Genomic DNA, 16766 nt, shown 5'->3' with positions numbered 1-16766 from the left:
AACAATCTATCCTCCCTAAAACTCTAATAATTTTTCATCGAGCTTTCCTGCATCTCCCCTTCTCTTTATTTTTGTGCAAGCTTTTCTCCAACTCTAGTGTCCAGTTTCTTCCCAATGCAGTTAATCTCCCCCTCCCTTTCCCCTCATATTCTATACAAAATATCCATTAACATGAAATGAAAGATGAAAATGCAGATGTAGAAGATAAGAAAGATCAGAGAGCTACAGATTAGAATCATAGAACTAGAAGAATCTTTTATTTATCCAATGAGAAAATGAAGGGCCATATATATTGTGTGGTTAAGTTAGACAGAAAATTCAAGAGCTTTGATGACAATCCAAATATTCTGAAATATTCTGACTTCTAATGTACAGGACTGTGTTGCTGGGGGAAGCGCAGAGTAACTAGAGGTTTTTGGCTTTGTTTTTTTAAAATGATTACGAGAACTAATATTTTACCTAAGTAAAATACTCTTTCTTCAACTGTGAAGTTTAAAACTACTTCATAAGCATAGGTTTACTGGAAATCAGGGCTGGTAACATCAAGACATTATCTGTGTCCCTGTAAAGTTGGAAATGTTCTATTATCTTTTAATGTGTCTTTTTTTTTTTTTTTTAATGAGAATCTATTTGTATAGAGCAGAGACTATTTGGAGTAAGATATTTGTATTCGCTTAGGTGTAATCACTGTAACAGATGCTCATTTTTTTCCTTAAAGGAGTTTCATCTTTCTTTTTGCTGTCAAGCTGGTGAGCTGATAAATACAATACCATGCTGAACATTTGTCGTTTTTGCTTATCCTTTCTTCTGTTAACAATTCTTTGATTTTTCTTTTTTTTGGTGAACCATACCTCTCTTACTTTTTCCATGTGGCTTGGTGGGGCTCAGAGAGTGGGCATGTGACCTTGGTCTGGCCAAAAGAACACTATATTCTCTGGTCTTGGTTCATGAATGATCAAGCTAAACAAATCCAGTGCAGATAGTAATCCCCACTACCTGTGCTTAACTAATACTGAGTTCTGCTCTTTTGTGTTCAACTGGGAGCTGTGAGGATATAAATCTGAGCTTCAGGTAGCCTTCCTGCTTTGACAAGGGGTACAAAGGTAAACAATGAATAGAGTCTTGATGACATTATTTGAACCCTTGGAACTAAAAGCGCTGGAAAGCAAATTTATATATAGACTTTTTAGATATTATGATCCAGTAATATTCTTCTTTAATATGAGCCTAGTTTGGATGTTTTTCTGTACTTTCTAATTAAAAGTGCCCCCAGACAAAGATAATTAGGATATTTTGATAAAAGTGCTTGCTACTTAGTGATTAGACCTTGTCGAATACTATACCCAAGTGCACAGTTCCTTGTGAAAAATATAACAAAGGAAAAATAGTTGGTGGATTTGTAAATAAACTTCCAAATAAGAATGAGGTCAATACTACAATGCTCAGATTGAAGGATGTTAAAAAGTAAAATCATATTTTTATTTTGAAGTAAATACATGAATTTGTCCTTAAAATGTTTTTCCTACTGCCATGTAAAAGGGTGCCAACAACACTTTCACATGACAAAACTCTGGATAAAGATTAAGGAAATAAATACGTTGTGGATAATGGTAGGCAGATTTTTCACTTTCAGAGAAGTGAGTTACAAACACAGAAAGCAGAAAGTCTAGAATGAACTCTTGTGTTGGACTGAAACTGAAGCGTCAGTGTGCAGTCATGATTTTAACACATATAGATAGAGAAAGATATAGATGTGTGTGGGTGTACATATGTACTTACACATACATCTATATCCCAGTACTGTTGGTTTAGAAGGTCTAGAAGCTGTATTCCTCTGATGGATTCTAAACACCATCCTCCATTAAAAGGAACCAGCTCTCCTCAATGAAACGGCTGTATCCAGGGCTATGGATGGGAAAATATAAGATAATTCAAAGTGCTTAAAGGATAAGGGGGACATGTCAAAAGGACAAGTGATGCAGCTTGAAGAGGTTCCTACTGGCCAAATTTGGAATGATTTTAGCATCAGAAAGCCTATTGAATAAAATAAGAATCCACAAGTACATGTGAAACACATGAATGAATGAGAGAATGAAAGAAAGAAAAAATGAAGAAGAAAGAAAAACTCTTTGTTATGGTAGAATGTGAACTAATAAATGGTGAAGGAAATACAGAATTAGAAAATAGCTATTTGGCAACCAACATATTAAAACGATTCAGGTAATAATTATCAACGGATGCCAAAAGTAGCAGATGAAAATATGAAAAGGAAGAGGATACTTATTGCAGTTTGAAATCACGTGTCTGCAAGTTAATAATTACAAAGAGAAAAAAGCAATTTTACAGTGGAGAAACTTGACAAGCACCACCTGAACTAAGTAATCAAAGTTAACATTACAAGTAATGGGACAAATCACCATTAAACGCCTCCTGAAATGATGCACTGAGAAAAACCCCAAATTACTTCTGTGGTCTTCCTGCCAAAAATGCATAGCCTGAATCTAATCATGAGGAAACATCAGACAAAATAAAATTATGAGGTATTCTACAAAATAACTGGCTTGCAGTCAACAAAACTGCCAGATTAATAGAGACAAAGAAAAGTTGAGGAACAGTTCCAGATTAAAAGAGACAAAGAGACAAGACAGATGAATGTGACAAGTGACTTTGGATTTTCTTTTGTTACAAAGGACATTTTTGGTACTACTGGTGAGATCTGAATAAGGTCTGCAGACTAGAACATAGTATTATATCTATGTTAATTTTCTTATTTTGATTCTTATATTGTGGTTATGAAAGATAATGTGTTTGTTTTTAGGAAAGACACACTGAAGAGTTCAGGATAAAGGATCATCATATCTACAACTTAAACACAACTCAAATAGTCCAAGAAAAATATGGATATGCAGAGAGAGGAAATTCTAAGGCAAACGTAAACTTTAAACACTTAAAATCTGGGTAAAGGGTATGTGGGAATCCTTTGTAATATTCTTGCAACTTTTCCATAAATCTGAAGTGACTTCAATACAAACATTTAAAAGATAAAAAACATCACGTGAAACATATTTGAAAACAGCAAAAACAAAACAAATAACCAATTTAATAGGGTGCCCTGTGGACCCAGAGACTTACAGTATTAATATAAAATGAAACATGCTTCTAATTTTAAATTAGACAAGTAATCTAAGGAACTTGGAATTCCAAATAATACAGATGAGTTGTCACTGAAGTATAATCAATGGTATTCAGGGGGGAAAATCCTCTTTAATACTTTTTGCTTGATTTCATGCAAACCCTATGTTTTTACTAGAAAGTCATCAGTTTTCTATGATTTTCTTTTTCTTGTTCTCACAATAAATCTTTCTCAGAGGAATGCTTTTCCTTCCTGTGCTCAGGGTGATGACCCCTTTCTCTTTCTGAAGAGAAAACTGTACCCCTTCCCCCACTTCTTTCCCTATTTACTTTCTTTGAGTGAGGGACGATGTACCCACATATGATACATATTAACAGAATGGTTGCTTTCAACTCCATTACTTGCCCACATGTGTGCTGGTCAAATGCCCATTTCAGATTGACCAGTGGACAGCAGTTAAACATGCACAGCTACTACTGTAATTCCTAGTGTTTTTCAAGGTGTAAAATAATGCAGAACTGCTGACCTGATGCAGTACATTATCCTACCCACAGTGCTCGGCTCTATGAAAAATCCTGAAGAGAGGGAGTACCCAAAACTAAAAATCATCAGAATGCAAAACTCTCCTCATCTCCGCCTCCAATACTCCTATTTGAATAGTATACCCACTAGGTACACGCACCATCTTCAATATCAAGTCCTGCCCACCTTCCTAAGTGGGTTTTGGGGGAGAGTCTGCAGATGAGTGCATAAAAGGAGGTAGTGCTGGGGGTGGGCAGTGATGGGTGTGCAATGCACCCCGGCTACCTGGAATGTGCAGTAGCAGGGTGGCTGGCTGAGGCGACAGTGAGAAAGGAGGGAAGAGTTCTTGCTTCCAGTGGGAAGGCTTACATAGCTACGGTGGGCCATCGATTGTGCTTTTTAATTCGGTTTAATCAGTCATGCAGATAATACAAATTCCTTCCATATTCTGGCAATAGATTGTCAGAGTTTTCAGTGTTATAAAAAATGTTTTTTTCTGTATCTTTATGGATACTTTAATAGGGAGTTGAAAGAAATGTATTTTGAGCTGCTAGGCAGATGCCATTGTAAAGTGAAATCTTGAATGAATTGGAAAGGCATATATAGCAAGAAGCAAATAGAAATGTGAACTCTTCAAAAGCATATAAGCAAACTAAAAGAATTTTGGAGGAATAAAGATATTCACAGTATAAAATAATCTGACAAAACAGTATCTTAGAAATATCTGTGGGGATTAAATAGTACATTGAAGACCCAAATAGAAACAACATCATCTCTCCACCTCAAGTAACTTTATTAAATTAGCAAATGTCATAGCTATTGAAACTAATATAAATTATTTTTTCCTTTTTAAAAATACGACAATTACTTAACTGAGAAGAAAGTGATTTCTGCTTTAGAATAGCAATGGATTTAGGATGATTCTTACTATACCAAACACACTTCACTTTAAATTTTCTTGAAGTTTAAATTAACCTTAAACATTGGATCAGTTTCATGTTTATTTAGCATTAAGGCCACTGCTAGCCAATGAAGGTACCTGTGTGTATATTAGCAAAGGGCATCCCTTCTGGGAAGATATTCATAGACTTCACGGGTGGAACACAAGGTGTATTTTAGCTCCCTACTGTCTCCTTTGACTCAGGCACCTTTGTGCAGTGCACACACTACACATATGTACACAGCAGACCTCTCTCACATACTGAAGAACTCAAGATTTCAAAGTCAAGAAGGAAAATCATCTCCATGATCATTAAAGAAAATCATTAATCTTAACACTGTAAGCTTAATTTTTAACCTGTGCATATATTTATGTGACGTTATTAAAGGAGAAAAATATTTGTGTAGTGAAACCACTGCCACAAAACATTTAAGGAAAATTCCCAGGATGTCACCAACATAGATAAATATGTAAGGAGGGTGATTTAGCTCATAGGCACAAGGCAAATATACACTTGCTTTCTGGGGCAGCGAGAGAAAACCTAGGTGTCACTAGTACAGAAAATATAATCATAATAACCTCAATTGTTATCTGGCAACTTAGCAATGATTGTAGCTATCATGGCAGATAAATCATTTTATACTAAATAAATTCTGTGATAAATATGGGCTACTATAGTATGCTTAAATCATACTTCCGTCTTTATTTTTGAAAGTCTGTTAATCTACACAGAGCACAGTGTACATTAGACATTGAAGTGAAAAATACATAATTTCAAAAATTATGCATATTTAAAAACACTTTTTTTTGAATGATTACTTTTTCAAAAAGGTTAATATAACCGACTTAGAAGCTTTCAAAAGCAGCAGATTTTTGTTGTTGTTAAATGCTATAAGGTACAAAGAAAATTAAAAAAAAAACAACTTATACTCACTGAATTGGCATTTGTTGGGTTTGGCCAAGGTCTTCCACCACCTGGACCCCTACAAGACAATATAACAAATGCCATTTTAACCTATGCTTTGAGCATTTCAAAATAAACAATAACAGATCATATAATATTAACATAATTCAGTTACCATGCAGTTTTAGTTCAACAATGAAATTATACTGTTTATACTTATTTTTTACAGTTTTATTTCTTGAATCAAAAAATTTTTAGAATTTCACAAAGCAGTTTTCTTTCCCAATCAAACTACTTTTAGTAAGCCCAGTTTTAATTTAATAGTAAGTTCAGTTATTGTAATAACCACTAAAAGTAGTATTCACCTATAGAAGTAAATACATACATATACGTAAATCATTATGAAAACACACTTTTGGGGTAAAAAGTACTTATAAAGCAAATACTGTAAACTGTAATCTTGTGGCATCAATATAAGTGCCACCTCTATCTCATTCAAAATGAAAATGAAATTACTTATATCAATATATAAAAAATGAGTGCACTTTTAAAGATGCAAATAAATTAATGTACATAAAAGGTGTCTAAGTTTGCCTCCCTTTCAAAAACTTAAAGACTATCACATATTACATTATACATTTATATATCAATCTGTCTTTCAGATTGCCAATTAGGTTACTATTAAACAAGGGAATCAATTTTCTTGTTTTAATAATTGTAGTTCAATACAGTGGCCAGAGTAAATCTTGGGAAAAATGGGAGGTAAGCTATGCCAATGTATGTCAATATATTACTTCATTTTAGGGTGAAGGAGAATGATTTGTATTCCATAGCTTAAAAAGACATAAACCTTTTAAAACAAAATTAACACCTAATTAAGTAAAAAAGATCTCTTGTTCTCATGTTTTAATATTAAATATACCTGAATAAATACTGCCTGATAAAAAGCAGACTACTGTCAGCCAATCCTCTGTAATGAGAGTCACTCAAAATCCTCCTTCCCCTAATTGCAGTGAAAAAACAGTGAAAATTTTTAACTGAAAAAAACATGTCCCTTGATTCTTATTCTAGGGACCTTAAACCTCAAGTTTTAAAGGTCATCCAGAGGCTGTCCAAGTTAGCTGTATTTCCCATGCTTGCTTACAATATTTAGAACTGTTTTTAATTTCATTTTGGGATTCCCCAGCAGGGAAACGCATGGAAGGTCTGTCCTTGGGCTCTGTTAGGATGCCCAAGTACAATTTTTCCTAATTTTGTTTAAGAAAGAGAAGGGGGAAAATATGATGCCAGAGGGGACTGGGTTGAAATATTGTGCACAGCGAGAAGGTGAGGGGCACTTGGATTGTCTCTGGAAACTTTTGTTTGTGTAAGATGGTGATGATGATGGTGATGATGGTGATGTTGATGATGATGATGATGATTTTGCAATTAGTTACTAGAATACTTTAGAAAGATGATTTTATAAATAAGATTCAATGTCCTAATAAACAGAATTGAGGTAAAATAGGATATTTGTTGATCAGGTAAAATATTTGATATCTTTGATGTTAACCCACATGATTTCTTTGATGTTAAGTAAAACAGTTAAGAAATTGAGAAATATTTATTTTAAAACAACATAAAAATATACTATACCCAAATCACGACAAACGTTTGTATAAAATGATGTTATATAATGATCTCACAATTTTGAAATATCTTTATATAAGTACTGTGTGAATAAGATACACTAAAAATAATAAAATATTTAGTTGTTATTTTAAATTTGTTTAACGTTAAATTAACATGCTAAATTAAATGTTAAAATAAACATTTTACTTAATTAAATAAATAAATAACAATTAAATGAACATTAAATTAAATGTTAAATTTATTTTAAGTAACATATAAAACACCTTTTATGCATTTCAATTATTTGACAAATACTAATTGAACCTCAGCACATTCTGTACTTCATATTAACTTGCATTTTAATATAATAGGTTAGGTACTCACATGGATACGCTAAATTTTCCCAAACATTACCATTATGTTTGAAAAGGTTTTAAATCTCACAAAAAGTGCTAAGTAAAGTAGGGGTGAGAGTAGTGAGTAGTTCTAACAGAACAACCACTTAAGCTCAGTAATTCCCACTACTTTTGAGGGCCATCAGTATTATTATGAAAGTAATCTACAAACTATAACATGGGCATTATTTCAAATGAAAATTTCTATATAAGTGTAGTTTGAAGTAGAATAAGGTTAGCCTCGTTTAAAAAGAAAAAGAAAAATGGAATTTAAATTATAAAATCAAAGCAACCATGATTACCATAGAGAAAAACCCTCTTTTCTTCTGTAATCCACAGTCATTTTATTTCAAGACAATAACTACACAAACTTTATAATTCTATAGAATATGTTCTAGAACGAGGTCTAGATCCTTTGAAATCCTTTGTCCTCTTAAGTTTATACAAATTTCAAGGGATACAAGTTGCATTAGAAGGGCTTGAACGCTGAATCCTAAATTCTTTGGAAAATAGTAAAAATGTAGTTAATTTAAAAATGCAGTTTCCTTTTAAAAATAATCTCTAATGCATTTGAAATCATTTACATTGTGGCTGCTGTTTGTAAATTTTCCTCTGAATTACTGAAATTGATATTAAGCTTTGACTCCTAAAGATATAATACTAATTACAGGAAGAATAAAAGTATGCTATCATTTAATTTTAGATGATATTAAGTATAATTTATCTTGCCTAAAGCATGAAAATGTAAAAATTATATCAGATTAACCATTTGTTTTGGAGGCGACCAATATTTTTTTAACAAAAAAATTATTAAAATTTTGTTCCAAATGGCTTATTCTTCAATAAAGAGATAAAGTTGGTAGTTAGAATACAGTATTTAATTACTTTAGTGACCAGGGTTTGGTATTTTTCATTGTCATTATGCTTTCATGGCAAATAAGAAAAAGTGATAAGCTAAAGAAAACTCATCCAGATATTGGTTCTCTGGTAGGCTGCTCCTGACCCAGCACACAAATACCTTAGACTGTTAAAAAAACATAGCTTAAGGTACCACTATTATAATGCCTTTTCCTTTCATTTTGAAGTTACTAAACAAGTGAAAAGTGACATGAAGAAAGAGCTCAAATATCAGTTAGAAATACTTGTTTGTCATAACACAGTAAGATTTACTTTGTTTTAAAGATAATAAATTATGAAGTGAATTTCAATAAAGTTTACTCTACTGAGTACAATGGAGATAATAATACGTGTTTTTATTTTTTTGTCTCTTTAAATTCACTTTTGCTTTGTTGTGGCAATTATCAGTACAAGAATTATTCTCTCTGGTTAATTCCATACATCAAAACTTACCCTGCCAGAGGGAAGTATATACAAATTTAAATACGTAAGTATTTATATTTTCATTGTCCTTGAAGGAATCCTAATCTATATAAAAGTGAAAATGATATAAGACCCCAAATAAAAGTCAACAGTAACAAATAATTAAAATCTGAGACTGTAAGGCTTAAAGGTTCTTTAAAAACCAGAAACTATATAAGTAGTAAAATATTATATAATAAATACATTTTAATAAAATACATTTATCTGGGTATATTTAAATGAGAATCCGAAATTCAAATAAATATAATCATATTAAAATTTTCAGCCCCATTTTTAGTCTCCATAGTCTAGGGAATTAAATGTACCTATATGTATGTAAGAAAGGAAGTAGACCAATTAAAGCTGCTACTCAAGTCTCATGATTTGATATATACTCTAATTATAAAGAGTAATATACAAAGTGATTCTTAATATTTAATGATAATTATGGACTGATCATAGTATTAAAAATGTACACTCCTTGCATTTATACATACTATTCAAAATTATATTCCTTAAAAGCTATGGCATTTTAAAGTCAGAATCTCAAGTACGTAAATTTTATATATATCTAAATCCTATTGGTAAGAGTTTCAGTTTTTGATATAAGCACAAAATATCACTCACAGCTTTTTGTATAAACCGTTAATAAAGGCTGAGCCTTTGAGGAATTTAAGAAGTCAGGCTTCATGTCTATCCATTTTTACTTTAAAAGTGAAAAAGACGTGATAGGAAAATTTGACCTACTTTTTCCCCATGTTCTGTTAGTTTTAAGTCTGACTGATACCCACCTATTAACCTATTTTCTATTTTAGGCAAAATTGCTTTCCATGAAAATGGTTTCAGAAACTTAAAAAAAACCCCTGTGTACATCCATAGAGCATATCTCACAGTACATCTTCAATGCCATTAAATGATGGCGAGTTGTTTAATTTGACATGTAAACTTACCAAAACATGGACTGAGGGAAAATACATTAAAGGAGACTACCCACAAACCTATAGGAAACATTTTCATCATTTCTGGTCAGCTTTCTTTAAGCCACATCATGGAACGGATCCTCTAGTGAATTAATCAGTCACTACAAGCACCCGGTGTATATGGCACTTTGAGGGCAAATTAAATAATAAAAAATAAATAAAAATTCCTTTAACAGACTGCATTGTATCGGCTGATAGAAACAATCTACTCACTTTGGGCTTGAAAGGCTTTTCAGAAAAAACAAAACAAAACTGTTAGTTTACTCCTCATCTAAGTACACCTTGAAGTTTTAAAAGGAAATTTATCCTTTACCATAGGAAGTTCTTTAATATAGAAGATACTCCCAGAGAGAATTCTTCCTGTGTTGAGAGTGGCCCCAACAAAGCAAAAGTAAACACATATATATTAATAAGAGTTACAAACTCCACTCTTAAGAATCACTGTGTGTCTGTTAAAATGAAGTTACCAATATTCAATTGTTCACGGCTGTAGAGTTAAGCCACTGTGCTGGTGTCAGCATCTCTTCACACTTTTGTATAGACTACATGGAGACTACGTACTTATTTATAAAAGACTCATTTTCATCATAATTAAATAAAATACGAAAATCAAAAGGAAACAGACTAAAAGTTGGCATTTATGGCACCTGAAAATGGAAAAAATAATTAAAGGTTGCAATTTAAGGAAGAAAAGCATAGAGAATATCTTCCGAAAATTGAAGCAAACACTACAGTTCATGTTTAGCCCATTTTTATGCTACACAACATTGAGGAGCTCAAACTGTTTTACAACTTAGTGTTACTTCTGAAGACCAAAAAATAGTCCTATTTTACTAAACAGGATAATATAGCATTTTGCTTACATGTTCATTCCAGGCATTCCAGGGCCACCTAAAGCATTCAGTGGGGGTCTCATTGCACCTCCATAGTTCTGTAATGATAACCAAGGGTCAGACTACCACAAAACAAAAAAACAAAACCAAAGAGGAGGGGGGAAAGAAAGGAGAGCAGGTTAATGATTTCCCTACATAACTCCTGATGGATAAGGCCTGTGCAATTCATTCTCTGAAGGGTCCACTCTTGTACTTTTGCTTCTATTTTAACAATTACTTTGGTTGCGTCTTTTAAAAACTATGTGAATATGTAAGATCACTGGAGCATGTTAAGTGATTAAGGTATAGTTGCAGTAACAATATTTAATATATTTTTATTAATTTCCTAATATCTGTACAACAGTGAACTTTAAAAAATAAAACATTTCACAAATCCAAAACTGTTTTTAAAGAAAAGACTTAGTCAACATGTTTAAAATTGTCAGACCCAGAATGATTATATAGTCTAAAAAAAACCCCATGTGAACCCAACATAAGATACAACCTTCTGTTCATAAAATAATATATCCAACACAGAAATGCACTTATACAAATGTACAAAAATATATGAAAACTAAAGTACACTCAGAATATGTATGCATGAATTATATGACTCAAGAGGTTTCTGTGAATAACTATTATGTGCATTCAAATGATAAAAATATTTTAATGTTTTAACATGCATATCACATTAGCTTACTTTAGCTTCCATAAGGGTCAAAAGACTAAATTTGACATTAGCATGTTGATATATTTTGTCACTATCAATCACTTTTATGCTTGGCTTCAACTCTTCTGCCTACTCTTTTTCAGTTTCCTTTGCTGGCTCCTTTTATTTTGCTAACTCTTTAAATGTTGCTTTCCCCCATGTTCCAACCACAGCATTCTTTGAATCTTCTAAGAATAATAATTCTTATTATTTCAATAAACACATATTTATGGGTTATTTTATCTCTTACCATTAGTTTAACAACTATATGTTAGGCATCCCAAATCTTTTATATTTTGTCATGATAGATTTCCCAAGCTCCTAGAAAACTCATATGTTGAAATTAACATGAGTTGTTTTCATCTGGATACCACTTCACGCTCAACATAACTAAAAGTCAACTGAATATTATCTTCTCATGACTGTTTTTTTATACTGCCTTCCTCAGTCAGTTCTGTGGCATCACATCCACACAAAAGTCCAGGCTAAGAACTTTCAGGAGTTTTGATGTCTCCTCCTTGTCTTTCAATTCCTGTATCTAGTTAGTTACCACAAAGACTTATCTGTGAAATAGCTCTAGAGATAGAGCTCTCCTTCATATCACTGATCTTTGTCATTTACTGAAACTACTGTACTGTCTTAACTGGTCTCTCTGACTCAGCCTGTCCCCTCTCCAACTATTCTCTATACTGCCTCCAGATCTACGTTTCTAAAACTGAGTCCTCTTTATGTCACTTAAAAGCCACGATGACCCACACTGCCTATCAAATGAAGACTAGACTGCTCAGCATAGCTCAGTGTGGTTAGTCACAGTCAGCCCGGCCTGTTTCCTGCCCGTTTCCCATAATTCTTACCTTCTTCCCTATCTCCCAACTACATCCTGCAGCCTACTCAATGTCCTGTGATTCAGAAACAAGCAATACACATTTACACTCATACTAACTCATCTGTGGTGGCCGTCTGTGTAGTAGGTGCTAAGATGACAAGGAAATATTTAATGAGAGAAAAGTCTGTTAACTGCAGAGAGTAAGCCACCGTTTATAAATAAATTACCTAGCTACATGTTAGTCTCATTGTTTATTTCTTTTACTTTCAGGAAATCCTATTTTAACATCCAAATTTTGTGTGCTATAGGATAGTGGAAGGTTTCTATCCACACTTGAGTCATTGTTAAAAGTAGAGCTATATCCCTGAATCTTGGGATTAAGCACAGTGGTGGCAGCAGCAGTATTAACAAGGAGTCTCTGAGAAGCAAGTCTTTGGGAACAAAAACTGAATGGAAAAGTATAATAGAAATGCATCATAATGAAAGTCTCCCCCGCAGTTTGGGTCGTAGAAGATCTGTGTTTTATTTTATCAAGTAAAACTTTAATTTTCCTGATAGCCCTGGACATAGAAAGACATTGGTTTGAATCTCTGTGGCCACCGTCCCATTTCCTCTGCGCCTCTTTCTGTATGTGTGATCCTGGGCCAGTGATTCTCCCAATGATCTGCTCAACCTTAATTTTCTTATCTGCAATGTGACAATGTCATTTCCCTTTTAAGCTTGTTGGAGGATAAAATAAAATCACATAAAACTCCTATCATAGTGCTCAGTGCATTAAAAATATGATACCTGGTGCTCGAAAATTATAGCTGCTAACTCTTTCTTGTCACCCTTAATAAGGGACTAACTTTAAACAAGTTCTCTTCTCATCAGCTTCCCTTGAGCTCTCAACCCTAACAGAATTACTTTGCTGGTTTATGTAATGACTCCCTGACATTGTATGCATATTTCTTTTCTAGATTTTTTTTCTACTGCATAACAGTTTTTTTATGTATCTGCATCTCGTGCTAAACAACAAGTAACTTGAAGGCAGAGTCTGTTTTACTCGTCTTTGTATACCTGGTGCTCAATTATCACAGGAAATGTGTAAGAAATTATCTAATACATAATATAATAGATTTACAAAATATTTTCATTTTGTAAATAATATGAAGCAAAAGGGAAACAGAAAGATAAGAAACAATAACAACTAGCTTTCCAAGTGCTATCAACAAAGGCAGAATAGAAAGAGCTAATTTAGAATCACTGAATTTTAAAGCTGATGGCAGCTATACAATTCCATCTGGTTTAATCTCTCTCCCAATGCAATGTTCCTGACAAAATGGTTGTTCAGACTCTGCTTTGAAAATTTATAAAGGGTTTTCCATGATTGGGCAGTTTAATTTCTGGAAAGTTCTTTCTTATACTGAACTGAATTCTACCTCCTATCTTAGATTTGAAAATACAGAAATCAGTTTATTCTCTCTTTACATGAGAGCCCATCACGTATTTCCATCTCATTATTTCTCCACGTCAAGTATCTGACTTGGAAATCATAGTATATTTTTATTTGTGTACAACTCATAAATCCTTTAGATTTCTAGAGGAACTAGAACTAGTAGGGTGGTCTTGATGAATCTTTCTGTTAATCATATGGCACCTGCTGAACATAAGAACACGGGCAATCTAAGTATATCTTAGCACAAAAGCAAGTAGAAAAATGACTTCAAATTTGGTATGAGGGAAGACATTTTTCTTGACTAAATAGATAATTTTGCTTTTCTATTGAAAGGATACTGATATCAATTTTTAAAAATCATGTATTACCTCTGAACTTAGATGTAAAATATATTAAAGGGTGGGAAAAATATGCTAGGATATGGAGCAAACTTGTATTTCTTCATCCACGTGGTATTTATTAATCACGTTTACTATGTTTGAGGCGTACACGTTTACTATGTGTACTTTTTCTAAATTGGCATTACCTAAGAATCATTAGACAATATATATTTCTTTGTTCTGGTAATTCAATTGTCCCAAAAGATAACTCTGTTACCCTCTTTTCCACACTGACCTTAAGCTCCAAAAATAATGAAAATAATATCTATGGTAAGAATGAGACGTGTGTTTTGTGCATAAAGCTAATGACAAGATTCCAGAGACTGTTTCTGTAATTCTAGTACAAAAGAGCAGATGCATTCTGCTTTTGGATGGCATCTGTATGATTGATTTTCCTTTGACTTTGATGATCTGACATACATTTATATAGTGCATTTTTTTAATGTAACATGATATCGCTGAAAAATTTGGTTATATGTGCTTCATGTTTCAATATAGTTGATATATACATATATGTGTGTGTGTGTGTGTATATATATATATATATATATATATATATATATATATATATAATTGCATGTTGTTGGTTAGAAACTCTAAGGTCTAAGTTACATTATCTGGGTATTAGATTCTTAATTCTCTGATTCCTTTGGGTACACAGCAAAATATTAATTCAATTTTTACAAAGTAGATACATGAAACAAACTCCTAAAATGCTCACTTACAATGCTCTCCTTGGAAAGGACAAAGAAAATAAATTAATTCATTCTTTTAACCAGTGTTATGACCTGCTAACCTCTGACCCATGAGGTAGAAACTTTTAATTCTGGATTTCGGGTTAGTTTATTTGAAATATAACATTATAAAATTGATTTCTACCCCATGCAGTTTTCTCAAGAGACACACAAAAAATATTTTAGCTGAAATAAGTGATATCTGGAGACAGCATATTTAAAAAATGTCACCAACAGCTAGAATAGGTTCAACCTTAGTATATACTTCTGGGAAATATTGATAGAGAAGTAGGCTAATATAGATATAAACTGATAGCATTATGCTTGCTTAGTGAGACCCATTTTAATGTTTATTTCTAAATGGTTCTCCATTGTTTTCATATTTTATAAAGAACTATAGTTGTATAAAATAAATTGTCAATGGCATTCTCTGAAAGACTTTATAGAAATATATTTCATGCTGCTTACTCTAATATTTTTGATAAACTGAGTTTATTTAACTTATGTGGTTATCTTTTATAATAGTTTTATATATTTCCTTAATATAACTAAAATGCTAATAATTATCTTTTTATAATAATTACTATAATGTATTTCTATGCAATGTGTATTCTCAAATGTACTGAACACATCTGTGATAGCACCTGTTAAAATATAGTTTGTTGTTAAATCAGTTTGGACATGTCACAGATATTACGTTCTCAAGAGACTAAAAACTATATTATATCACACTTTTAATACATATAACAAAAGACAACAAATAATATAGTTTGTTTATATAAAATAAAGGCAAAAAACTCATCCTCTACTTTCTGTACTGATTATTTACCTGTGGTCCTAAGGGCACCATTCCTCTTGGAGGAGTCATTCTCTGCATTGGTCCACCCATATTTGGATGTCCTAAAAAAAAAAAAGTATGAAGATATTAGCAATGTAATGAACCTAAGTGCTAAACCAGAGGCTAGTAGCCGCTTCTCTGCTTGGTGCTTAATTATTTTGTTTCTTATGTTATCACTGCCCTCACTATCATGCATAATTAAGAGTTAATTAAAATATAAATCATTTGGCTATGCTATCTGCAAAAATGCAACTGGTATAATTATGAAAAATATATCCAAGTAAAAAACTTTCTGTAAAAATATAGGATTTCTTTTGAGATTCTGAACACCTATTTCACTTTTACTTTAAAATAATCACCTTGTTGTCGAGTTGGGTCCATTCCACTGGGAAGTAATGGCTGACTTCCTGGGACACCTCCAAGTGCCTAGTATATTTAGTAAAACAAAATTAAAAGCAATATTGTAAATATTTATAAAATCAGTGCTTTAATAATTCTCTTAAAATACCTATAATTACAGAATGGATTTTAGTATTTCACATTTTTGTATTTGACATTTATAAATTTCATAGGTCTATAAACCTAGTATTAGTTCTTAGTTCTAAAAAAGATTCTATTTTGCCCATTTTGTGGCAAACAAAATAAGCATTTGGAGGCGGGGAATCTAGGCAAAAATTGTTGTATATTTTTCTCAGCATATAATTCCTTTCCTACAAATTAATTTACTAAGTTCACTAAATGAAGTAATTTTGCTTCTTCAGTGTAAGCTCTCTGTTTCTACAGATTATTTTACTCATTTGCGATTGCAAGAGTAGAAGGACTAAAACATCAAGGGGCCGATGAATATTTTTTGTAGTCACATTTTCCCTAAGAAACTATTTAGAAAAATAATATTCCAATTAAGTTCAAACAATTTGGCTATATGGAGAAAAAGAACTAGAACTGAAAAAGATGGAGATCAAGAGTTTATGTAGGGTGAGATACTGGATACATACTGAATTGCAACTTTTTATACTGTGTTTCCCCAAAAATAAGACCTACCTGGACAATCAGCTCTAATGCGTCTTTTGGAGCAAAAATTAACATTATGTTAAGATCCGGTATTTATGTTATGTTATGTTATGT

General features: G+C 32.4%; 1 protein-coding gene across 7 annotated transcripts in view; it reads right to left on the bottom strand.

Moving 5' to 3' along the window:
- Window positions 1-16766, bottom strand: part of SSBP2 (single stranded DNA binding protein 2) — a 272802-nt gene that overhangs the window by 34430 nt on the left and 221606 nt on the right. For 4 of the 7 annotated variants that reach the window (XM_074328767.1, XM_019715078.2, XM_019715081.2 and 1 more), the window contains 4 exons: window positions 16001-16067; window positions 15633-15703; window positions 10708-10799; window positions 5530-5578 (listed from right to left, as the gene is read on the bottom strand). In XM_074328767.1, the coding sequence (XP_074184868.1) occupies window positions 5530-5578; window positions 10708-10799; window positions 15633-15703; window positions 16001-16067 (279 nt within the window). The remainder of the gene's footprint in view (window positions 1-5529; window positions 5579-10707; window positions 10800-15632; window positions 15704-16000; window positions 16068-16766) is intronic. The other 3 variants (XM_019715082.2, XM_019715079.2, XM_074328769.1) reach the window with 1 other exon arrangement.

This window comes from Rhinolophus sinicus, linkage group LG03 (assembly GCF_036562045.2).
Source record: "Rhinolophus sinicus isolate RSC01 linkage group LG03, ASM3656204v1, whole genome shotgun sequence".
Classification (NCBI taxonomy): Eukaryota; Metazoa; Chordata; class Mammalia; order Chiroptera; family Rhinolophidae; genus Rhinolophus; species Rhinolophus sinicus.
This window is presented reverse-complemented; position numbering and strand designations above follow the sequence as displayed.